Here is a 27,097-nt window from a genome sequence, read left to right on the forward strand (position 1 = left end):
CTGCTGTTTGATTTCCAGCTTTCTCATCTCTACTGAGATCTTGAGTTAAAACAGTCGATGTCACAAACTGATGGCATCCCACAACATTTTGTACCACTGGCATCCCATACCTATTACAATGTTTAAAGATATTTGGATCAGTACACGAATAGGAAAGGTTTGGAGGGATATGGGCCAAGCGCAGGCAGGTGGGACTAGTTTACTTTGGGATTACATTCGGCATGGACTGGTTGGACTGAAGAGTCTGTTTCAGTGCTTTATGGCTGTATGAGCTGGGCAGTATTCCCCTCTGAAACTCATGCGAAAACGTTGCTGGAGAGAAACAGCACTGTTGCAAAATTTAAATAATATTGGCAAACATTCAAAGGTTGGAAATCTTCGGCAAATATTAGAGGAGGCCCTATTCAGAGAATAGAATCCCGACGGTGCAGAAAGAGGCCATTCGACCCATCAAGTCTGCACTGACCCTCCAAAGTGCATTCCACCCAGTTTGAAGTCAGGACGTACATTTTCTTAAGAGAAACAGACAATGGCGGGTTTTTACATTCGCTATACCATTTCCAGGAAGGCAGCCAGCCCTTGACAATATTTGCAGCTTTCAAGTGGACACACAATGGCTGCAGTCTCAAAATAACGAGCATATTCCACAAGCAGGGTTTGAGATTTTGAAGTACTCAGCCCAGTGATGGTGCCAGCTCATGCTGTTTCCGTGCCTGCTCTTGTCATTCCGGTGAAATACTGTCCCTGATCCTCTCAAATCTAAGTCACCCAGGTGTGAAAGCCCTCACAATCTAGCCTGCTCAGATCAGATACCAGTATCTGTCCCATCTTCCCCCTCTCTCATTAATTGCAGGCTCTGCCATTTTCCACTTTAATCCATGCTTGAAGACAGCACTTTCAAAATATTACCCATCAAAGGGAAGCTTAGATGAGCAGCTCCTAACTGTTGCTTACAGACATAATTCCATAGCACAGCAGTTCCATGGCAACTTCATACTATTTCTGATTGTGAGAAAGATTAACTTGGAACTAAAATGATCTAAACGTTTGCACACTTGCAGTTAAAATATGTTCCAGTAATGAACAATCGCAGATTCTGAAATTTTAATGATTGAAACCAGCGTAGAGATGTTAACAAAAGAAAGAACTTGCATTTATATAGCACCTATTCACAACCTCAATGCTTTCAGGTCAATCAAATTCTGAAGTTACATGACTGAAACTAGTGTATACATGTTAATGAAAGAAAGTATCTGCATTTATATAGTGACCTATTTGCAATCTCAATGCTTTAGGACCAATCAGCTTTTGGAATTGCATTGTTGAAGGTTCACTAATGCCCTTAAGGAAAGGAATCTGCCATCCTTACCTGGTCTGGCCTACATGTGACTCCAGACCCACAGCAATGTGGTTGACTCTTAACTATCCCCCTGGGCAATTCAGAATGGGCAATAAATGTTGGCCCAGCCAGTGATGCCCACATCCCATGAGTGAATAAAGAAACCTAGTATATGGATGTTAATGACAGAAAGAGCTTGCATTTATATAGTGCCCTAATCACTATGTCTTTGTTTTCGGGTGAACCAAACATGATTGAGGTAAACATGGCAGCTAAACTCAGCAGGCTCCCACAAACATCAATGAGATAATTACCAAATAATGTCTTATTTAAGCACTGATGGTAGAGAGATAAATACCAGTCGGAAGAAAACTCTTTCACTCATCTGCAAATAGTACCTTGGGTCTTTTACGTTCACCCAAGGGGGCAGAGGGGGTCTAAATTTAATATCTACACCCACGCCCTCAGTGCCTCAGCGTTAGCCGTGATTAAGTACTCGAGTGTTTTAAAATAAGTTGGGACTTCACTCAGTAATGTGCCAGGCAGTACTAACACTTCAAAGCATTGAGCTGAAATTCCTCTGCTATTTTGGCGATAGTATTAACCACTTTACCTTAAACAGCTTAAACACTTTTGTCAGAAACGCAGAGGGAGGAACTTCAGATGAACTTTCCACACGGTGGCAAATAAGCATCTATTAGACCGTGAGATACAGGAGCAAAAGGCGGCCATTCAGCCCATCCAGTCTGCTGCACCATTCAATGAGATCCTGGCTGGTCTGATAACCCTCTTTCCTGCCTTTTTTCCCTATAACTCTCGACTCCCTCATGAATGAAAAATCTGACAATTTCAGTCTTGGTTATATTTAATGGCACAACCTCTACAACCCTCTGCAGTAAAGAACTCTACAGATTCACAACACTCTGAGTGAAGAAATTCCTCCTCATCTCTGTTTTAAATGTGTGGCCCATCTCATTGGATAACAACAGCGCTGATGATCTCAGAATTTCTACAAGTGATACATGCAGCTTCTCATCTGTATTTAAATGTTTGTCCATTAGTATTAAGGTCATACAAAATTGAAACAGATCCTTCGGTCCGACCAGTCCATCCCGACCATAATCCCAATCTAAACTAGCCCCACCTGCCTGCTCCTGACCCATATCCCTCCAAACCTTTCTTAGTCATGGATTATCCAAATGTCTTTTAAACATTGTAATTGTACCCATATCCACCAGTTCCTCAGGAAGTTCATTCCACACGCGAACCACCCTCTGTGTACAAAAGTTGCCCCTTGTGTTTTTTTAAAATCTCTCTCCTCTCACCTTAAAAATATACCCCCTAGTCTAGAAATCCCACATTTTAGGGAAATTCTTTAATTTGACAGGGTAGTGTCATAACTTGTCGACATCACACCCAGTGGTTACTTGCCTCATGCTGTCCAATCAGGAAACAAGAATTGTCTGTGGTTGCATAGATATTTGTAACCCACATAATCTCATCTCGCCAAAGTAGGAGATATGATATCAAAACGCAGCAGCTTATGACCTCAATGGAAAAGGGTTCTCACGAAAATAAAACTACTCCTGACTTGACAAGAATCCAAGATAATTAATAGGTGCTGGCTGCGCCCAAACATTCACCGACTTGTCACTCCAACCAAATATTGTAAATCTGTCTCCTTCATCCTACCAGAACAATTTTTCAAGGCTATGTGTACTCCAAAGCAAAACATTCACATTCCACTTCCCTTTGATCACTGCTCTACCTGAATGTTAAGAAAACGTTTCTTGCAACATTAGGAGATGGAAAACTGAGGCCAGGATAAAATTGAAGTGAATTAATATTTCCTGATCGACATGTTCAGCAATGTTATTCCAAAGGTCTGGAACAGGTATAACTTGAACCTAGGCCTCCCAGCCAGAAGGTATGGACACTACTACCATGCCACAAGACCCTTACCATTAGCTAATGTAGATGGTGTTTTCATAAATCGATTTAGAGATGTTATGACACACTGCTGGACTGGGTGAGACTTGAATCGAGGCCACCTAGCCCAGAGGTACAGACACTGTGCCATAAAGTGAGATTATCTACTCAGTTAAAAGCATAGTCCATCAGTCAAGGAAATTACGCTTAATCTGTACTCTTAACGCCATACATTTATCTTTGTGCCAGACCCTTCTCCATAACTCTGCGCAGTTCGACAAATTCAAATGACAAAAAGAGTGTGGAGGTTGTGTTTGATGAGTGAGGGCTGTGGGGAATGGAAAGAGAAGAAATGTTGCAGTGTAAGCTATGAGTTGGAATGCAATTCCTGAAAGGGTGCTGGCTGAAGTTTCAATATTTCTACAGAGAGCTGGAAATTGAATTGAACTGAAAAGGAAATTGCAGGTGTGTGGAGAAAGTGTGGCAGAATGGAACGAAATGGATAGCGCTTTCATCGAACTAGCAGGGCTTGATGGGCCAAATCACTTCCGGCTGTGCTGCACAGTATAAGGATTCTAATAGCCAAACACATTATTCCCATTACACCACTACCACTCAAATGGATAGTATAACAGCATCTGTGCGATACTGAAGTGTCACCTTTTGTATGGAATCAATGTTGGACTAACCCTGAGGGTGTAATTAAAAGCCACACTAATCCTCGAGCTATTGATGGAGTGTCGCAGACAAATAGGCACTGAACAATCACCAACAAACGACCTCAAAATTTGTGGCCACTTAGTGCGCAGGGGAGAGCATCCAGCACCCTTGAAAGCATTATCCAGAGTGATTCAAGCTTTCAGCACAGGGGCAGGGAAACGATGAGGCAAAAATACTTACTACCAAAAAGTGGATCCAACAACATCACTACAATAAAAGCCAGAACAAAACTGCATGTATTTCACAACTATTCTTCTCTCCTCAATTCCCCCCTGTCCATACCTAAAGGCACAACTTCCTTGCTGAAGGAGTAGGTTGTATATTCCAGTGACCACCTGGTATCTGCTTTAGGCTCAGTAAACACTATTCAATCATGAGAGATCATAAAATAGCATCAAACACCACACAAACATTTAACCACAAGGGTCACTTGCTAATAATTAGATGCGTGACCCTTGGCCAGGTTTCCTCTCCCTATCTCGGTGGTGGGGGTTGGGGGGGGGGGGGGTTTACTAATGATCCTGTCGATGCCTGGCCTCTTTTGTTTTGTTAATAAGCCTTGTTGGTCGACCACAGACTGCAACACAACAACTTCCTTGTGAACTGGACAACATGTTTAGTTGCCACAGAAATCTGCCAATACTCTCCATGATGAATATACCTTTCATACTGAATGTCAGACTTTATACACAAGGTATACAAAATCTGAACTCTCCTCAAACACGTATGCCAGAGTTCCAGTTTTCTGACCCAGAGACGCCCAAAGAATTTACAAAGTAAACATAGTAGTCAAGCAAATACTAGTCTTGCAAAACTTCCAAAACACATCAATTATTTGGCCTCTTATTTGGCAGTAATTTCTAAGAAAACTTATGCACAAGCAGTAACTTGAGACAGAGTGAACCATGATAATGTCAAACTTTGTAACCATGCTTCCGACTTCACTCCATCCATGAGCAATGCCACAGGATGTAATCAAGAGTCCAACTTCTTGCACATCACCAATCAAATCTGTGGGATTGCATGTTAAGCCAGGCCTAGAATAGACAAACTTTTCTCATTAACACAAAGACCTTGCTGGTTTGGTAAAATAGACAGTGAAGATCCCTTGTAAAAAGCAATTGCCTGAAATGATTTATGCCACTGCAATTATTTTTCACAAATTTCTGGAAACATTTTTCTTTCTAATGCAGATGAATAATTAGTGGTATATCATTAATAAGATAACACATTCATTAGGAAGTTTCTAAAAATCTATCTAACTTCATGGAAAGTTTCCCATTGACTTAGAAATTCTTCAGAATTTCAGACAGATTCTGATCAGGGCCCTGATATGACATTAGGAAAGAAAATTAGAGCATTTAGAATGAAGAGGGGAATGAGAGTGGGGGAATACTTTGGCATGGATTGAGAGATTAATGTAAAGAAAATACAAGAGTAGGAATAAATGGAGAGCCACACAATGGCTCAGTGATTAGCACTGCTGCCTCACAGTGCCAGGGACCCGGGTTCAATTCCAGTCTCGATCATCTGTCTGTGTGGATATTGCATGTTCTCCCTGTCTCTGCATGGGTTTACTCCCACAGTCCAAAGATATGCAGGTTAGATGGATTGGCTGTGTTCAATTGCCCAATGTATTTAGGGATGTGTAGGTTAGGTGGATTAGCCATGGGGAATGTAGAGTTACAGGCATAGGATAGAAGCTGTGTCTGGGTGAGATGCCATTCAGAGGATCAGTATGGACATAATAGGCCGAATGGTCTGCTTCCACACTGCAGTTTTCAAGTTGGCAGGCTGGGGTACTATAAGGATCAATGTTGAAACTCAGCTATTCATGATCTATCCACGAATTGAATGTGGGAACGAAATGTAATATTTCCAGGTTTGTAGATGACATTAAACTCAGCGTGAGTGTGATTTGCAAGGAGGATGCAAAGATGCTTCAAGGGGATTTGGCGAGGCAAAGTGAAATTTGGCAGATGGATTACGATATGGAGAAAGGTGCGGTTATCCACTTTGGGAGAAAAAAAAAGCATAAATACAGGGCACATCTTAAACAGTGAGAAACATTGAATTTCAGAGGGCCTAGTTCATAAGTCACTGAAATTAAACATACAGGTACATCAAGCCATTGAGAAGGTAAAATGATCTGTTGGCCTTTATTACAAAAGGATTTCGGTACAGAAATAAAGGTGTCTTACTGCAATTACACCCAGCCTTGGTGAGACCACACCTGCTGCAGCTTTGATCGCCTTACCTATAGCAAGATATACTCATCATAGAGGGTGTACAATGAACGTTCACCAAACTAATCCCCGGGATGGAGAAAGAAGAAATAGATAGTGCCTTCACTCTCTAGACTTTAGAAAAATGAGAGGGGGTCTCATTCGCAGATTACAGAATTCTTGTAGAGATTGACAAAAATGCAGGGAAGATGTTTCCTATTGCTGGGGGTTTCTAGAACGAGGAGAGAGATGCTCTCAGAATGGGGGGGAAAGGCCATTTATTATCAGCGATGAGGAGGAACCGCTTCACTCAGAGTGTGGAAAATCTTTGAAATTCTTTTCCCTCGAGGGCTTTGGAAGCTCAGTCTTTGCGTATATGTCTTTATACAAGTCAAAACCATTGGGATAGTGCAGTAGAATGGATTTGCAGGTAGAAGATGAGTCAAAATCTCATTGAAGGGCAGAGTGGATGCAAAAGGCTTCGCCTGCTCCTATTCCTTATATTGTGCCCCAGAGTATGTAACCTATAGTTTTCAACTTGTCTTGCATCCATGTGTACTGAAGCAGTAAAAACCTGCAAAACAGAGTGTGTGGGATGAGGCACCTGATGAGTCAGGTCTAGAACCTCTTGTGGCTTTGGAACTCATGAGTAAAGCGGACCTGAGGTCACCTTACCTCAAACCCCCATCTCACCCCCTCAGTAATTTTGCATGCATCAAATATTCTGCCTTCGCTGTTTTGTTCCTATTATTAAATTTCACAACGCGGCCACTTTGAACATCAGCTCTGCTTTCAGGCTGGGTCTCTCTCTCTGAGTTACTCCATCGTCCTGCCAATACCACTGGATGATTGGGTCAATTTCTTCTTTCTTCTGGATCAATCTGCATGGAGAGGAAATGCTCCCCATCCCATTCGATTCTCAACCCCATCAGTCCTCGCCCACATTTGTGCTACCTCTTGATTGTTTCAATGCACTCATCTGTTCCACTCTCCATAATTTAAGTTCATCGAAATCTCAAATGCCTGTGTCCTTTCTTCCACCAGTTTGCCCATCACCCTTGCACTCAAATGTTGAATGCCAATCGAGCAACGACTTGTTTTTTGTAATTCTTACCCAACTTTTCAAGTTCTTCAATGACTTAGCTCTTACTCACTTCTATGGTCCAGCCCTCTAATGGTCAGTGATAACTCTGCTCTTCCAATCTGGCTTTGTATGCATCCTAAGTTTAATTGCTCCATTACTGATGGCCATAATCAATCCCTGTACTCTGGAGATCGCTCCCTAAACCTCTCTGCCTCTCCACCTTGTTTCTTCCTGTAAAATACTTCCAAATAAAATCCACCTCTTTGAGCAAGCTTCTGGTCGCCACTCCTAATATGTGGGTCAGTGCCACGTTTTGTTGGTAATGCTCTTATGAAATGCCTTAGGACAAAAAAGGTGCTATAAAAATGCATGCTGCCAATGGTGCTGCTGTTGTCAGGGATCAGAACAAATGTTTAACTGAGGGAAATAGGATCAAAAGGTTACAATTTAACCTTGGACCCTAGATGTTGAAGATTCAGGCAGTAGAACTGCACTAATGTCCTTATTCCTTTCAATTTTTCACTATTATATTAACTGCCACCGCACAGTCTGAAACTGGCTTATTTCGGATATTAATGTAATAAAATCACCAAGGCCAGTGATTTATGGCTTACACAAAACAAACAGACAAATCTGCTGCATTCAATCCCTGAAATGCTGTGAAAATCCCAGAATCCTACTTAATAAAATTGTAATTTGACTTCTCCACGCACCAGAAACTGGAGTACCCGAAAATCACTTTTCACTACCTCCTTCCCACTGTCAACACATAGAAACAAAACCCTTAAAAAAGAATCATCAACAGTTATCGCGAGCTAGTGTACACCCCACCGTCCCCCAAAAAAACAAGAACAAGGCAGGTTTAGATGGAACCCATTTCAAGAGAGTCAGACAAATAAAGGTTGACAGTAAAAGGTCTTCATTGTTTGTGATTTTCTCACAGTGTCGTAAGAAGGTGAAAACAATGGTTTCTTGTAAATAATTGAGTAGCTTGGTGTGCTGGCCCATCAGTCAGGAAAAGAAGATCCCAGGATGTGGCTGTAAGTTTGCTCACTGAGCTGGAAGGTTAATTTTCAGATGTTTCGTCACCATACTAGGTAACATCCTTAGTGAGCCTCTGGTGAAGCGCTGGTGTGCTGTCCCTCTTTCTATTAATGTGTTTCGGGTTCCTTGGGTTGGTGATGTCATTTCCTGCATTGATGTCATTTCCAGTATTGGTGATGCCATTTCCTGTTCTTTCTCTCCAAGGGTAGTGGATGGGGTCCAAGTCAAAGTGTTTGCTGATAGAGTTCTGGTTGGAATGCCATGCTTCTAGGAATTCTTGTGTGTGTCTCTGTTTGGCTTGTCCTAGGATGGATGTGTTGTCCCAGTCGAAGTGGTGTCCTTCCTCATCTGTATGTAAGGATAATAGTGAGAGTGGGTCATGTCGTTTTGTGGCTAGTTGGTGTTCATGTATCCTGGTGGCTAGTTTTCTGCCTGTTTGTCCAATGTAGTGTTTGTTAAAGTCCTTGCAAGGTAGGTTGTAAATGACATTCATTTTGCTTGTTGTCTGTTTCGGGTCTTTTAAGTTCACCATCTGCTGTTTAAGTGTGTTGGTGGGCTTGTGGGCTACCATGATGACCCCAGTTTGGACATCTCATGCAGGATGAGTTGCAAGGACAGCTGAGTGGAGGGGAAGGCGAAGGCAAGAGAAGCAGCTTTTCCTCCCCCCCTACCCCTCCACCATCGGGGGAGAGGTTTAAATGGAACCCATTTCAAATCCTGCCTGCCTAATTTCACATTCTGCTGAAGTCAACCAAAAGTGGACATCTGACTGAAACCCACCCTGTTCCTGATTCTTACCAAGCACGTCCGATGGAGGAACAGTTTTTTAAAGGTGCGTGCCACAAGACTGAATCATACAGAGTACTCGGAACGTTTGAAGCAACAAACTGCAAGCCATGAACCAAATGTTGGTTGTTTCAGGAACGTGACTGACTACAAAATCAAATTTGTGCCTTCCATCAGCGATGGCCACCAAACCTAGACCAACAGAAACCACACCAAGCAAACAGAAGAGGCAGTGACTCAGACAGAGGTCTGTGGGATGTGTATCTGTCCCCAGTATCTCATTCTCCTCCTGTAACAGCATTGATTCCAAACTTCAATCACCTATTTAACCCGGAGAAGCATCTCCATCAAGACAAAACTTATGTTTACCGGAAGTCCTGACGTGTCTTCTTCAGCAGTAGTTAGAGCTAAGGGACTGGGAATCATAACCATTTAAGAAATAGGAGAAAGCAGAACTATCATCTAGACCTGTGTCATAAACCTCTTTTAACCCACTCAATAGAATCCCATTGACCTTTCTGCTTGAACTCCACTTTCAGACCTCTCCCAATATCTCTCAAGCAGCTCAACTTCCTTACGAGAAACCGTGCTTTTCATCTTCTTACAACGCAGTGGGACAATCGCAAATAATGTCAACCTCGTCTCAGTCCCAACTTCATCTGTCCAACTTTGCCAATACCACATTAGTTTGTTTTTTGATGTATCGTTCCAGCATTATCACCTCCACTACTCTATTACTTTCTCTTTCAAACAAATGTACTAAATTGCACCAAAAAAAACTGAGAACAGCAGAGACCATTATATAACCACAGAATCCCTAAATGTAGAAGTAGGCCATTCAGCCCATCGGGTCTACAACAACCATCCGAACAGCATTCATCCCAGGCCCACGCCCCACCTTTTTATTATAGACAAAGATATATCATGATAGAGAGATAGACAGACAGGCAGACTGAATAATAGGTCGACAGATAGACCGAGAGACAGATAGTTAGATTGATAATTAGATAGACTAATAGACAGATAGATTACAGCGGTGCTGGAAAAGCACAGCAGGTCAGGCATTATCCGAGGAGTAGGAAAATCGACGTTTCGGGCAAAAGCCCTTCATCAGGAATAAAGGCAGGGTGCCCTCCACTCTGCAGGCCCCCTGCCTCTATTCCTGATGAAGGGCTTTTGCCCAAAACGTCGATTTTCCTGCTCCTCAGATGCTGCTTGACCTGCTGAGCTTTTCCAGCACCACTCTAATCTAGACTCTGGCTTCCAGCATCTGCAGTCCTTGTTTTTACCTGACAGACAGATAGACAGATGGGTAGATTAATAAATAGATAGACTGATAGAAAGACAGATAGATATTACGACAGATATATAAGATATAGATATGATTATAGATCAACCCTACTACATATTTGACTTTTCACTACATCCCTCAATCTCATTGTGCCCCAGGCACTCATCAAATTGCCTCTTGAACCCACTTGTACTGTTCCTTTCCCTCGTAATTTATTCCACTTGTCTATTACCCTTGTGGGTCGTACTTATCCAACTGACTTCCTTTCTTATTCCCAGGTTGCTTTCCCCTTCTGTTCTTCGCTGTCAGGCACTGCACACTGGGAGTTTGGTGCCAAATCCTTTAGAAAAAGTTTTGAAACAAGAGAGTAGCAGGGCCAGCCGGCTGTTAGTTACTAAGCAACCTTCTGAAATTCAGTCAATCATTCTGCGATTTTTTTTTTCCCAGAGCTGGAAGTAGCTGTAAGCCTATTTTAAAACTGCAGAAGAATTCCCTCATTCCTCTCCTGTTTTACATGGTTCCTGCATCATGAACCCATCAAAAATCAAAAGTACCCCTTCTCCCAGCAACATTGGTGACCTCTGACCTAACCTGGCCTTAGGTCAGGGGTGAACAAGACGATTGTGATCAGGCCTCGTCACTCAGGGCGCCAGGAAAAGCTCAGCGAACAGAAATATTTGATCTAGGGAACACAGTTTAAGATTAAGACTGGGATGAGGAGAGATTCTCTCACCGAAAGGGTCACTGGCCTGTTGCATTCTCTTCCCCAGCAAACAGTGGTGACTGGGTCATCAAATTTATTCAAGATTGAGCGAGATAGACTCTTTATAGACAAGATAGCCCAGAGGTTGAAGAAGGGTGGTGGCAGAGGAGGGGTGGGGGTGGATGAAACCTCAACCAGAACCACCATGATCTTGCCAAATGGCAGAACAGGTCAAATGGACTACCCTGTTCTTAAATGCTATCTTTCTAAGTATCACTGGAGGCAACAACTCTCTGTTCCTGCCCTGTTTTTCATGAGATCCCTATATTTAAAGGAGAATATACTTGCAGCGGAGATGACAAAGCAGTCTAGATTCACTGGATCAGTTCCTAGAATGATTACCTCTGTCAACTGTACCAATATTCTCTGGAGCTTAGAAGAGTGAGAGGTGGTGATCTTTTTAATACACACAAGTTTCTGAAGTGGCTTGACTGACAGACATAAAAAAGCATTACCCACTGACTGAGAGCTCAAAATCTCAGGAAGAAGAGCTGATCGTTGAGGACTGAGACGAGGAAATATTTCTTCACTCAGAGGGTTATGAACCTTTAGAATTCTCTGCCCCAGAGAGCTGTGGCTGCTCCATCGCTTAATTATACTCAAGGTTGAGATTTCTGGTCTCTTGGGAAATTAAGAGATGTAGGGAATGGGCAGAAAAGTAGAGTTGAGGCCAATGATCTACCATGGGTCATACTGAATGGTGGAGCAGGCTTCAGTGGCTGAATGGTGTACCACTGTTCCTATTCTTTATGCTCCCTCATTGATCCACTCTGTTTATTAAAAGCTCTCACCATGTTACTGCTCTGAAGCTAGATTCGGTTCCTGGTCCAATTGTTGGCATCAATCAAGCTGCTCAAAGATTTGACAAAGCTGAAAACGGAACAATTTCAACCAGTCAGATATCCATTTATCAAACCTAAATAAGAGTTCTGGTTCTGTTCAAATGTCTGTTTCCATCATCATTTGCATTACTGATCACATTGCCTATGATCAAGTTGAACCACAACCAACCTGTCCCTGTGGGACACAGTGATTTCTACATGATCACAAGATATGAAATTTGATGATCCAATATCTGACCAATAGGACAAACCCGGATCCAGCACGTTCAAACACATTCATTTTCAAACAGGTCATGATGACCTACAAAACACCACTGCAAGTACAATTGATGGAGGCTACGAATATTTTGCATGCCATGCTATACTGTAGTTTGCTTCAACAATGAAAATCCCAAAATACAGCCGCCACTTACAAGCAGATGGAGCTCACATATTTTCTGTGACAAAAAACTGTGATCAATCAATCGATGAGCACAAAAGCATCTCCATGACTCATTACCTCTTTGCTGTTCTCCAGATACAAGCTCCAGGGTATTGTGTTAAAGTGACACCCAGGTCTGTGTGTCCATGAAAGCCCAAGTTCCACAGCATTTTCCTGCATAGAGTTCCAGGCAGTTTTCTTACAAGTGGGAGGGGTCAGCATCAGCCCCTCCTGAAGCCTAGCAGTGGGCTGGCCAATTAAACTTCAGCAGTGGACAAGCAGGATAGGAGGCATTTGCATGGAACGGGAACACAAATTACTTTGAACAAGGTTACCACAATAAAAATGCAGGAGGCAGTAATTGTGCTTATCTATAAAGGTAAAGTCACCATAGTCCTACTCTTGACAACTGGTGGTGGTTTAACCCTGAGGGTCACCACACCTCAGGTGAGGTTGAGAAGGCAGAAGCTTCATGGTAACCTCAGCCAGTGTGGGAATTGAATCCATGCTGTTGGCATTGCAAGCCTGTGGATGGCCATCAACACGGTGAAAAATGTTCTTTGGTCAGACCAAAACTAGTTGGTCTTGCAGAGCAAGGAATTGACCCTGGCTGAGTTTTGCAAACTGACACATCCCAAGGTCCAGGACTACGTGCTGAGGGATGAACTAAAGCTCAGGACAGCTGTCACCAAGGCCCAGTGGGGAAAGACCATTGTCTGAGGTCTTTCTGCTGAAGTTAAATGGGGAGTCTACCTGGTCAGGTCTACGCCCCCTAACAAGCCACCTTCCCCTGCCACCGCAGGAATTGCAAAACCTGCACCTACACCTTCCCCCTTACCACCGTGCAAGGTCCCAAAGGGGCCTTCCACATCGATCAAAGTTTCACCCGCACTTTCACCCATGTTATTTATTGTATCCACTGCTCCCGATGTAATCTCCTCTACACTGGGGAGACTGGACACCTTCTCACAGAGCACTTCAGAGAACATCTTCAGGACACCCGCACTAATCAACCCCCCCCCCCCGCCCCATGGCCGAACATTTCAACTCCCCCTCCCACTCTGCCGAGAACATGTAGGTCCTGGGCCTCCTCCATCACCACCCGACGCCTGGAGGAAGAACGCCTTATCTTCTGCATCAATTTGGACTTCACCAGTTTCCTCATTTCCCGTCTCCCCACCTTACCCCAGTTCCAACATTCCAGCTCAGCACCGTCCTCATGACTTGTCCTACCTGTCAATCTTCCTTCACACCTATCCACTCCACACTCCCCTCTGACCTATCACCTTTACCCCCACCTCCATCCACCTATTGCACTCTCAGCTACCTTCTCCCCAGCCCTACCCCCTCCCATTTATCTTTCCACACCCAAGGCTCCCAGTCTCATTCCTGATTAAGAGCTCCAGCCCAAAACGTCAATTTTCCTGCTCCTCGGATGCTGCCTGATCTGCTGGGCTTTTCCAGCAACACACTCTCAACTGTGATCTCCAGTGTCTGCAGACCTTATTGTCTCCTTAGACAGGCAGGAGGTTGGAAGAACACACCAGGTCTGGCAGCATCAGCAGCTGGAGAAGTTTGAAGTTTCGGATGCAACCCTTCTTCAGGATGTTAAATCAGGATCCATTCAGTTATCAGACTCTGCCAATGCCTCAAATATAGGTAAATATATTATTGCACAAGTAAGAAATACCTTTGGTTTAACTGTTCTGAGGAAGAGTCTCTAGACCCAAAACATTAACTCTGATTTTTCCACACAGATGCTGTCAGACCTGCTGAGTTTTTCCAGCAATTTCTGTTTTTGTTTCTGATTTCCAGCAGTTCTTTCATGTTTACCTTGGGTTTGTTTGTTGGATAGAGACAAATTCCAACATCTATTTATTCCTTCATATGCTACTGCACAGAACCAAACGGCTTTAGGGACGATGTGTGTTCTATCAAGATTTTTTTTGTGAATAAAGTAGATTTTTGAAATTAAAAGAAAACAGCCAACTGAACTAACCCACCCTCTGCAGCTTAGCTATAACCCATTTCAGAAAGTTATAAACCTACCCTTTGGTGATTCACTTCTTTGCCTCTTGGTTTCTGGACAATCACTATTGTTGTTTGGTGAACATACTCTTCGCTTTCCTAAAATTTCATCTGTTGCGTGGGTTGGGGGGAGGTGGGAGAGAAGAGAGCAAAGAATGGTCATTATACTTTATCAAAGACCACCTGTACATCATTACACTATGGACTTTGTTGCCTTGCGTTGTTTATGCATCAATACTGCAAAAATTTATGACAAAGTCTTGTTGCTTTTTTTTTTACTTCTCCTTCGCTGCACCATAATTTTCCTTCCGCTGTAAATTTTGGATTCCCAACTCTTCCCCCCCCCCCCCCCCCCCCCACCACCCCATCCCCACTCACTTCTCCTTTTTCCTTTCCTGAGCTAATTAATCCCTGTGTCTAAGCACCAGAGATCTCTAAATCAATTGAGGCAGAGAGTAGCTGAAGCGCACACGTTAAAAATAAACTGACCTTGTTTGCTATTTTGTCAGAACAAAATACTTCGCATCAGGCTGAACAACATTCGAGCAGAACGTGGACACCACTCGCCACAAATTGCCCCGCATCTGCATAAATCAAGCTGCAAATTTTACCCATGCCTTCTCAAGATTGTTTTCAGAATCCTCCTTACTTATTTCCTTCCTCTAATCTGCTGCCTTTCCCCCTCTCTCAGCCTGCTTAGGTCTTCTCTCCTGGTTCTAAACCTCTTGTGAGTCCCATTATTTTAGTTCCACCCTCTTGTTCCCCTTAGATTCTCACTTTCCTCCTGCTGGACTATGTGGCAATGGATAATCCTTACATCCGTGGCACTCTCTCTCTCTTAACACCGACGCCAGCTTCTAATATACAATTACAGCGTACACTGAACAGATTTAAAATCAATATGTTCCTAATATCGTTGGTGAGACTGAAAGCATGATGCTGCATACGAACAGGAAGCAGCAGAGTGTGTGCATTTCAAACAACAAATTTTCAGCTGTCAGGTGCTTATTAACCAAACTGAGGAGACAGACACATGCAGCAACATTCATTCCTTCTGACTGATGAATTCAGAATGCTGCAGATCACTTATTAAACCCACACCAGCCCTTCTTGCTCGCCTTCAAAGTTAAGTGTTACAATCACTGGGAAAGAAAAAGCACAGCCAGACTCTATCCCCAGCTTGTGCTGACTTAGCCCCGAGCAGCTCAGGAGGCAGCAATGTAATTGTCCTCGAGCTCCCTTAGATTACGGGAGGGTGAGGGTGGTGGAAGGGGCAGAAATAAATCTGCCTGGATTCTCACTCCTACTTTCAATCTATTAACCTTTGCTGGAGAGTGCATCAGCTTGGAAATGTGGGCAGAAACAGGTTCGAGCCTAACCCTGGTGCCACAAATGGCCATACAGCCTGCTGAGGTTCACTGTCTTTCATGGAATCATAGGACCCCTGCAGTGTGGAAGATGGCCACTCAGCCCTTCGAGTCTACACTGACCCTCCAAAGAGCATCCCACCCAGACTCACCCTTCTACTCTATGTCTGTAACCCATGGCTCATCCAACTGCACATCCCTGGACACTATGAGTGATTGAGCATGGCCAACCTACCTAACCTGCACATCTTTGGACTGTAGGAGGAAACCGGAGCACCCAGAGGAAACCAACTACCTGCATGAAGTCAAAGAAGCAACAATTCTAATCCCGCCATAAACCATGAAATTCAACGTAAACTTTCAAATGTATAAAATCTTACCAGAGAGGCAAGGACAATTGTTTGTGTGTTTTTATTTGTGTGTGCATGTCAATGTCAAGGACAATGAGTTTAAATGCAAACTATATATTCCCTCTCTCCACTACCCATGTCAAACAGAGAGATTTAAAAGCCCAAGCATCTAGTAGTAACCTTTAAAAACGACAGAGTAATTATTTCTGAAGGAAAACACAATTAACATTTACACAACAGAATTTCAAGACTAAATGATGGCAGCAATATACAGAAGAAGGGACAATGCAATTTAATATGATTTGAAATATAAGATTAGCAAAGTGGCAAGAAAATGGATGTAACATCACTAAAAGCCACATAGTCAGGGTCAATTTAGTTATGTGTTTTTTCTGACAATTTGGAAAATTAATAGACAGCTTTCAAGAACAGAAAAAGTCTTCAAATAAAATTTCACATCTGAGCAGCACTTCACACTCAAATGTTTAAGAAAATGTGCACAGGCAAAAAAAAAATTCTTCCTCATCCTCATGACAATCTCTTTGAGAAAGCTGCTAATTATGGAAAAGGTTGATACTGTGGTGACTTTTAAACCTTTAAATACTGCCATGGAATGACAGAAAGGAAAGTATCCTAATCAAAGTCTCCTGCATCTTCATTTCTCAGAATACTAACTTTAATTGATAGTTACCAAAAGTAACCGGATAGTTACCAGAAGTTGTGGTAAATTGTCCACCACACGCTGACTGAAATTTGAAATTCATACTGGGCCGCAGAGATTTGATGTTAAATGAGAACGCTTAGGAGCAATATATTCATATGAATGTTGGACATGCCTGTAAATCAGTATTTTGAACAAATCTTTACTAGTGGCGTGAACCTTTTTTTTATTAATTAAAACTAAAATTGCTGGAGAAAGTCAGCTGTGAGGCTTTCTCTCCACAGGATGCTGCCAGTCCTGCTGAGTTTCTCCAACAATTTCAGTTTTTGTTTTGGATTTCCCCATCCACACTGCTTTGTTTTATTTTAGTGTTTTTATTTCAGTTACTCTACTCTTTTATGTGCCCTGTACAGAAATTCATTCTCCTAGCAAAGGGCCATATTCTTTCACCCTGTTTGAGGGTTAAGTATTGACAGAAAATAATGACTCCACCCTCTGATGGTTAAATGGACCCTAAACAGAGAGGGGTTTGGACAAATCTCACCTCAGCTCCAACAGCCACGAGACTCCCCTCAACAGTCCAGAACTGTTATTATTGGCTCCCTTTATTTTATTCAGAAAGCTAATCTACAGATAGTTTATGCCACACATGGTAAATCATAGAATCACTACAGAGTCGAAAAGCACGGTGCTAGAAAAGCACAGCCGGTCATGCAGCACCCGAGGAGCAGGAGAGTCAATGTTTCAAGCACAGGCTCTTCATCCACATTCCTCACTTTCTCCACAGAATCCCTACAGTGTGGAAACAGGCCATTTGGCCCAACAAGTACACACTGACCCTCCGAAGAGTATCCCACCCAAACCCATTCCCATCTTACTCTACATTTCCCCTGACTAATGTACCTAATCTCCACATCCCCAAGCAATTAGCTTTGGCTAATTCACCCTAACCTGCATACCTTTGGATTGAGGGAGGAAACCGGAGCACCCGGAGGAAACCCTTGCAGATCGGGGAGAATGTGCAAACTCCACACAAGTCACCCGAGGCTGGAATCCAACCCGAGTCCCTGGTGCTGTGAGGCAGCAGTGCTAACCACTGAGCCACCGTGCCACCCTATGTAAATATTCACAACTGCAATAGTTGGCACTGAATTCACAATGGGAAGAAAATGTCAATGGTTGGGCTGTTACTAACTTAAAGTTAGGGTTTGCTTCATAAGACAGTTAGTGTAAGAGAGTTACCTCGAAACTTTGTCCAACTTCACACACCAGTGTTGGTGTGACGCTCTCTGGGAAGAGCTGGTCAGTTTTAGCTGCCTAGGTAAAAACAAGGACTGCAGATGCTGGAAACCAGAGTCTAGATCAGAGTGGTGCTGGGAAAGCACAGCAGGTCAGGAAGCATCCGAGGAGCTGGAAAATCAACATTTCAGGCAAAAGCCCTTCATCAGGAATAGGCAGTCTTTTGCCCGAAACATCGATTTTCCAGTTTTAGCTACTTGTCTTGGCTGTTCCAGTTCCGTTAGCCTTGCCTCAAATGTTGTAAGTGACATAATTAAAGGTAGTTTGGTATCTCTTGGGGACACTCTACTTTAACTTGCTATTATTGTCAGTCATAAACATTTCTTATTACTCAAGAACATGCCTTTTCTGCTGACACTTCTACATAGTCATCTTTCACCACTTAGTATCGGTAAGTCCCTATGCTGGTATTAACAAGCGGGATTAGTGACAGTGTATCTATCCTAAGGAGGTGTTAGTATAATCAAAAACAACTGAGGGCATTCTTCCAACAGCGTTAGGTTGGGAATGTGTGCAGGATAGTGAGTGACTCTCGATGTACATGAGACAGAGTGGTAACCCTTTCTTGTTTCATTGGTGCCCATCACATGTATCAGGTTTGTGATTCTAACGATTTTTTGCTTTTTGCAAAAAACTATGTATTAAGGACATGGAAAGAATAAAAGGGGAAAGAAAGAAATCAGCTTGAGGGTGCAATTATACTCTGGGATTAATTTTCTACCACATTCCAAGAAAATAGCAGCAAAGTTTTTACAACTTACAGTGGAACCAAGTTAGAAATTGTTCACTGAAATTAATCAGAGGAAATGATTTCCATGTGACCATCACAGTGCTCAGTTAGTTGTAACATTAATATCCTAGATCCTTCTGTAAGTGCGTAAAAAATTTTAAAAATTCATGAATGGGATGAGGACGTCACTGGCTGAGCCAGCATTTATTGCCCATCTCTAATTGCCCAGAGAATAGTTAAGAGTCAGCTACATTGTTGTGGGTCTAGAGTCACTTGTAGGCCAGACCAGTCAGGATGGCAGTTTCCTTCCCCAAGGGACATTAGTGAACCAGATGGATTTTTTCCAACATTTGAAATTCAATTTTTTTTTACTGAATTCAAATTCCACATTTGCCGTGGTCAGCTTTGAAACCAAGTACCCAGAACATTACTTGGGTCTCTGGATTGAGCAGGCCATCAATAATACCATCCGGCCATCACCTCCCCTGTGTCTTTTCATCATGTTCCTTTTAGTTCTTTGTACTGTTTTTAATTTCTATTCCCAAACCTTGGATGTCGGCAGATACAAGATCAACATCCAAGACCAGGGCATTTCTGTTGTTGACCATTCTTTCAAAATTCACGTGGAGTCAGGATAGGGAGTGTGAGATCATTGTCATACTAACGGAAACATTACAGGCTGATTGAAGAAGATGCTCCTCGCTGTTTTGCAGTACTCCCTTACAGATGCTCTAACGTCAAGTAACAAAAGGGGCAAAACCGGCAGAAAATTTCATTTCAAATTTCATGGTATTTCTCCCAATGAACTATTCCATACTGTGAGCTCAGAAGCTGAACTAAATTGTGTCAAAACAGAATACTAGGGACAGTGAGCAGTCGATGTCCGATGTCACAAGTGGAGAGAGCTCCCTTTTACAGTACCCGAGCAGTATAAATAAATCTGCAGTAAAACTTAAAAGCATCATCTGTAGTTTGAGCATTTTGTAAATTATGTTTTTAATAAGGGCCCCATTAGTTGTCAAGAGTTTAACAAGTAGGCTTTTAGTCACTCAGCTCAGGGAGCTATTTTAACAGGGGCTGCAGAAGGAGTGGTGGACTCCATATTATGAGATGCACTGCAGGGAATTAGGTTGATAGATCCTGTTATGATGATATAGCACTGCCATTATATCACTCGGGTAGTTCAGCACATTGCAAGCCACTTGGGCCTTGGTGCACAAGTGTGATACAACTTTTATTTTCGATGGATTCTGCCAGAAGCCAGTTTAGCAGAATAATAATAGCTTTTTTTTTCATTCAATTCCTAAGAATCCCATTTCTCCCTGAAGTCCATTAGTTGCCAGCTACCCTCCGGAACCTCACATATGGGGACGCAGCAGTAAACCTCCGCAGGCTGCAAAACCACATGCATCTATAAGCTGATGCATGGCGGCTCAGTGGTTAGCAAAGCTGCCTCACAGCGCCAGGGACCTGGGTTCGATTCCACCCTTGGGCAACAGTCTGTATGGCCTTTGCACATTCTCCCTATATCTGTGTGGGTTTCCCCTAGGTGTCCTGATTTCCTCCCACAGTCCAAAGATGCATAGGTTGGGGGGAATTGGCTGTGCTAAATTGCCCAGTGTCTGGGGATGTGTGGGTTAGCCGTGGTAAATGCAGGGTCTGGGTGGGAGTGTCTTCGGTGGGTCAATCTCTACAGGTAGGGATTCAATCTCTACAGGTTTCCCAGCAAAGAGTGGGAACGGGAGCTGATTTTATTGCTTGTTGCTATTGTTGATGGGAGCAACCAGGACTTTCCCAAAGTGACCCCTAATGTACTAAAGTATACCAAGGTGACTTGCAGGAGTAAATATCAGGCAAAATTAAAACAATAATTATTACAATAAAAGGGCAATGAGCAGGGACACTAAAGTGATTAATCGATCAATTAAATAAAATACTGTTGAGATAGCAGGTCAAGTGATGTATTGCAACTGCAGTATATGGGAGTTGCTGGTCACCACAATGATCTCAAGTGAATGTTTCCATGGCAACTCAGTGCAGAAGCACAAATAATATGGCAGAATGTTCGGAATCTGAACATAACAACAGAAAATGCTGGAAATACTGAGCAGGTCAGGCAGCATCTGTGAAAAGTGTTTAGGGTTAGCGTTTCAGGTCAATGACACTTCATCTGAATATCTGATGATGGCTCCCTGGCTTCAGACACTGACTCTAGTGTTGCTGAAAGTAAGAGAGATGCTGTCAAAGCTTCCTAATTATACACTCATCAGGACAGATTGCAAGAATGCCAAATCTCAAAGGGGGCAACAATTTGAAAAAAAATCACAGAATCTGTGTGGCACAGAAAAAAGCCATTTGACCCAACATATTTATGCTGGTCCTCTCCCACATTGCTCCACCCTTTCCCCATATATTTTCCCTTCAGGTATTTATCCATTTTAAAAAGATTTATTCTGCTTTAGAAAATGGTGCTGAATTTCACAGTAGTGCCATTAAGAATATGTGAGAGGGTTCAGAAAAGATTTACAAGAATGCTGCCAGGGTTGGAGGGTTTGAGCTATTGGGAGAGGCTGAATAAGCTGGGGCTGTTTTCCCTGGAGGCTGAAGGGTGAAGGGTAACCTTGCAGAGGTTTATAAAATCATGAGGGGCATGGTTAGGATAAATAGGCAAGGTCTTTTCCCTGGGGTGGGGGAGTCCAGAATTAGACGGCATAGGTTTAGGATGAGAGGGAAAAAATTTGAAAGGGACCTAAGGGGCAATGTTTTCACACAGAGGGTGGTACATGTATGGAATAAGCTGCCAGAGGAAGTGGTAGAAGCTGGTACAATTACAACATTTAAACGGCATCTGGATGGGTATATGAATAGAAAGGGTTGAGAGGGATTTGGGCCAAGTGCTGCCAAATGTGACCAGATTAACTTAGGATATCTGGACAGCACGGGTGCGTTGGACCAAAGGGTCTGTTTCTATGCTGTACATCCCTATGATTCTACGGCTGTGACATCAGGCAATACTGCCTTCCCCCACCACACTTTGGTTTAATTCAAAAAAGGCACATTGCCTAATTTTTCTGTCGAGGAACAAGTCCCTGTGTATGGGTATAAGTAACTCAAGTTCTGCAGAGGTTTACACCCGAAATGTTGACTTCCCCACCTCCTAATGCTGCCTGGCCCACTGTGTTCTTCCAGTCTTCTGCTTGTCTACCTACAGGTAACTGCTGGCAAGTTCTGACCAAAAATCTTAAATTGGGTATTACTGTAATTCTCAGCGAACTTGTAAACTCCATTTCTCTTGCCACAGATATTGGCTGACTGCTGAGTATTTCCAGCATTCTCTGCTTTTAACTCAACACAGGCCTGGGATCAAAACCTAGCATCTTCCTGACTCAGCACTGTGTGTACCCACTCACTGAGCCACCCAGGGAAGTTTATAATACTTGTCCCCAGGATCAGCCTTCTCCATTCTCGTTGAGACGGGCTCAAAAGCTGGTGGGAAGGCTTGACAGGATTTTAAAAACAGAGTGTGGTTAATTTTTGCCAAACTGACATTAAAATAAGATTAAGAATATTGCAATGATGACACTATTACACTTATCAGCCACGGTACCTTTGAACTGGCAGCAATTTCTGGAACTGGACCCATTTCCCTTACTAATTACCCTGGGGTACTAATTAAATGATAATGAATGAGAACACATTCATTAATTAGTCATTAATGATTTACCAGCATGAGTTTAGACTAAAGACAAAAAAAGAACTTGCATAATGTGTCACTTACTGAATTCCTTGAAGTTTCTTCCTATGGTATGAACACATTTCTATTTAAAACATTGCTAAAAACAGACACAACATCTTCGTCTTGCACTCACCAGGACCGGGAAGCCAGAAACCAAACACAGTAAGGAAATACCAAATTTACCCAGCACAAGAAGAAGGTGCCAATGGGTTGAAGCCCTCATTGGCATGGCAGTCCTAGAGACCACAAAAAGTGAAAAAAATTCAACTTTGTGTCTGTGTAACCGTGTTTCTGCTCCCAGGTAATCAACTCCATTTAGTTTCTTCAGTGGAAGAGTAGAGCTTGGATTGACAGAAGTCTGCTCAGGCAAAAGAGAGGACTGCAGATGCTGGAAATCAGATCTAGATTAGAGTAGTGCTGGAAAAGCACAGCAGGTCAGGCAGCATCCGAAAATTGATGTTTCGGGCAAAAGCCCTTCATCAGGAATGTAAGGCTTTTGCCCAAAACGTCGATTTTCCTGCTCCTCAGATGCTGCCTGACCTGCTATGCTTTTCCACATCACTCTAATCCAGAAATCTGCTCAGTCCTCATGCAGATCCTCAATCTGACACTGCAGTCAGTCCTGTCTGGCAAATGAAACTGGGTTCCAAAGTACATTATTGGGGTGTGAAATAGGGGGAACAGTTAGCTGGACTGAAATTAAGCCAATATTACAGGATTTGATCCCTGTTGTAGCAAAGATAATTTTGGGGCCTGCCTCATCACCTTATTCATGGGAAATAAATCATGATGTTCTACACACAAAGGGTGGGAGAGGCTTGGAATTCTCTTCCACAAATTAGATTAGATTTCCTACAGTATGGAAACAGGACCTTCAGCCCAACAAGTCCACACCAACCCTCTGAAGAGTAACCCACCAGACCCATTTCCTTACCCTATATTTACCCATGACTAATGCAACTAACACTATGGCCAATTCACCTGGCCTGCATATCTTTGGAGTCTGGGAGGAAACCAGAGCACCTGGAGGAAAGTCACACAGACACAGAGAGAATGCGCAAACTCCACACAGACAGTCACCCAAGGTGGGAATTGAACCTGGGTTCCTGGCATGGTGAGGTAGCAGTGTTAACTACTGAGCTCCATGCCACCCTTGGCAGCTGATGCTAGATCAGTTGTTAGTTTTAAATCTGAGGTAAATGAAATTTTGTTAAACTAAATTATTAAGTGATCTGAGCCAAAGGCAGATAGATGGAGTTAGGTCACAGATCAGCCATGATCTCACTGAATGGTGGAACAGGCCTGAAGCCTATTCTAGACCCAATTTGATGAATATTCGCCAAGGATTTGTCTTTGGGCAGAGAACGGAAGAGAAAGAGGAAATGTGTTTTGGGACTTCAATTTGCAATTTAAATGGATCTAGCACCTGGATTTGGAGGAAGAGTAGCTTAACTCTTGTAGATTGTCTTAGGAGTCTTCAAGAAATTTAAAACTCATTTGTAGAACATGATGTGATCAAAATCTCATGAGAAAAAAGATCACGGGGAATGCAGAAAAGGGAGCACTTTTGACACAAATTTGTTTTGAACACCTCTGTTGATTAGTTTGTGAAAACATTAAATGATGAAGGAAGCTCACCAGCATCATCAAAGGTAATCAGGCAGAAGCAACAAATGCTGGCCTTGCCAACGATACTCATGTTAAAAATTAAAGATGGAGTTTACCTGGGTGGGGTCAGAGTTCACAGGTAACTTGGGGAAAGGTCCAGGGATGTGCCAAACCAGAATCAATATCCCAATCCAGTTGCTGAGGCCCAGGTCAGAGGAAATTCCATGGAAACTGGAATCGCTGGGTGAGTTTTATTTTATTCTATCGTGGAATGTGGGCCTCGCTGGCTGGAACAGCATTTGTTACACATCTTTAATTGCTCTGGAGAAGGTTGTGATTAGCTGCCATCTTGAATTGTTGCAGTCCATGTGCTGTAGGTTGACCCACAATGACCTTAGGGAGGGAATTCCAGAGTGTTGACCGAGCGACACCGAAGGAGTGTTGATACGTTTCCAAGTCAGGATGGTGAGTGGCTTGGAGGGGAACTTTCAGGTGACAGTGTTCCCATCCATCTGCTGCACTTATCCTTCTAGGTTGAAAAGGTCATAGGTTTGGAAGGTGCCGTCAGAAGAGTCTAGGTTAGTTACTGCCATGCATTCCTGAGGTGGCACATACCACTTACTCCTGTTGGGCATCAGTGATGAAAGGAGTAACAGAAGGCAGTGGTCGTAGTGTCAATGTAAGTGGGCTGCTTTGTTTTTGGTGCTGTTGAGCTCCTTAAGCATTCCCCACATCACATCCACTTGTATGGATATTTCAGAATACAGTCTCACTTATTGTAAAGATGGATCAGTTTATATCTATGTATAAGTGCCATTAAATGCCAATAAAGGGAACTTGTTACATATCCATGGGTGAATATACAAAGGTAGGGCTGGAAGTGACGTCCTATCCTCTCGTGTGCCTGAAAGAGGAGGAAGGGACGGGGGAGAGGGACAAGATGGGTGCTGTTGCAGAGAGCCAGAATGAACATGATGGGCCAAATCTGTGCTGTACCCAAACTGTAAATGGGAATTAGGATTAGAAACAGGAGCCAGGCCATTCAGCCTATCAAATCTACCCCAACATTTAACATGATCATGGCTGATCTAAGAATTCAATGCGTTTTACCCAACCCTTCACTATAACCCCGTACATGGAAATGTAGAAAATTGGAGGAGTAGGCCAGGGCCGCCTCACTATTCATTATGATCATGGCTGGTGGTCCAACTCTGATCATTCATTCCTGTTCCCATTTTCTTCCCCCATACCCTTTGATCCCTTTAGCCCGAAGAACTGTATCCACCTCCTTCATGAAAGCAATGTTTTGACCTCGACCACTTTCTGTGACAGAGAATTCCCCAGGCTCACCACTCTCTGGGTGAAGACATTTCTCCTCGTCTCAGTCCTAAATGACCTATCCCATACCCTGAGCTTGCGATTCCTGGTCCTGAATTTGCTGGTCATTGGGAAAATCCTTTCTGCATCTACCCTGTTTGTCCTGTTGGAATTTTATAGGTTTCTATGAAATCCACTCCACCTCCACCCTCTCCTTCTAAACTCCGAGAAATACAGTCCCAACTGATCTAATCTCTCTTATAACAGAATCCTTAGAGTGTGGTAGCAGGCTATTCAACGTATGAAGTCCATTCTGACCCTCTAATGAGCATTCCACACATTCCCCTACCCTATCCCTATTACCCTGCATTTCCCATGGTTAACCCACCTGGCCTGCACAAGTCTGATCACTGTGGGATTCTGCCCCTTTTATGTGCACAGGGCTTTCCTATCAAGAAGGCGGCACATATTTTTTGTTTTGAAAGTCTGGTCCCTGGCCCCAGGTCTGAAATATTTCGGGGACCTTTAGTTTTGCATCGCATTTTCTCTCCTGAACAAAATCTGCTCCCGAATGAGATGGAAATACTAAACTGAGAGTCACTGAGACATAGTGTTAACTGGGGTGCCAGACCATGGTGTAAAATCACCCTCCATTGGTCACTTCTCAGGTTGATAAATATTCACTGCTGTCGTTGGAAGATGCACAAGGAATATATTGTGTTTGTTTTAAAAAAAATGAAACGCACAAGGAATAATTTTAAAGATTGCAACCTTCGCCAGCCCATCCTTTACACACACCAGGTCTTCTCCTGATGAGCACATGACCAGATTACAAACACAGCGGGTGAGTGGGTGGGTTAATCTCTGCCCTGGTAATAGCTCACCCTTAACACCATTTGAAAAAAAATCTGCTTGCATTTGCTCAACCCACCCCAGCTTGGAGACAGAGTGTGAGAGAGAGAAAATCAGCACTAATGTCCAGCTAGTGACAGCTTTGACAGCCAGACTCCTTAATTCCCTTCCCTGAGTCCCTTAATCTGTCATCTTTATCAGACTGGGGATGTGCGGGGTAGCATGCAGAAGTCCTCCTTGTGATCAATCTCAACATTACCACTGACAGAATGGTGCTAATAACTTATTGATCTAATGTTTGCCCAGTCCTGCTGGCTTGGAAGGCTGCCATTGATTGGTTCCAGGCTTCCTCAGGGAGATAGGAGCTTGTTGTAATGGTCTCAGGGGTGTGTGTGTTTGTGTGTGTGTGTGTTTCCTTCTCTCTCCTACAGCACAAGGGGAGGGGTCTTCAAACAAAAAGGGAGTGGAGAACACAAGACTGCACGGCGACTCTAGATAAAGACACTGACAGAGGCTTCATCAATAATATCAATAAGGAGCAGGGCAAGAAGAAACTAGATATCACAAATGCAGGTGGACATTTCATTGAAACACACACTGACATCCCCCCCCCTCCCCTTCATTGGGAATACATTGAAACACGCACACGCACACACACCAACACAGACACACACACACTTCCCACATACACACCACCCCCCCCCA

General features: G+C 43.2%; 1 protein-coding gene across 11 annotated transcripts in view; it reads right to left on the bottom strand.

Moving 5' to 3' along the window:
* The window catches only part of samd11 (sterile alpha motif domain containing 11), a 309,440-nt gene that overhangs the window by 124,950 nt on the left and 157,393 nt on the right, over nucleotides 1–27,097 (bottom strand). For 10 of the 11 annotated variants that reach the window (XM_043676142.1, XM_043676146.1, XM_043676144.1 and 7 more), the window contains one exon: nucleotides 14,494–14,583. The exons of the other annotated variant lie outside the window; for it this stretch is intronic. In XM_043676142.1, coding sequence (XP_043532077.1) covers nucleotides 14,494–14,583 — 90 coding nt within the window. The remainder of the gene's footprint in view (nucleotides 1–14,493; nucleotides 14,584–27,097) is intronic. 11 annotated transcript variants of the gene reach the window in all.

This window comes from Chiloscyllium plagiosum, chromosome 34 (assembly GCF_004010195.1).
Source record: "Chiloscyllium plagiosum isolate BGI_BamShark_2017 chromosome 34, ASM401019v2, whole genome shotgun sequence".
Taxonomy (NCBI): domain Eukaryota; kingdom Metazoa; phylum Chordata; class Chondrichthyes; order Orectolobiformes; family Hemiscylliidae; genus Chiloscyllium; species Chiloscyllium plagiosum.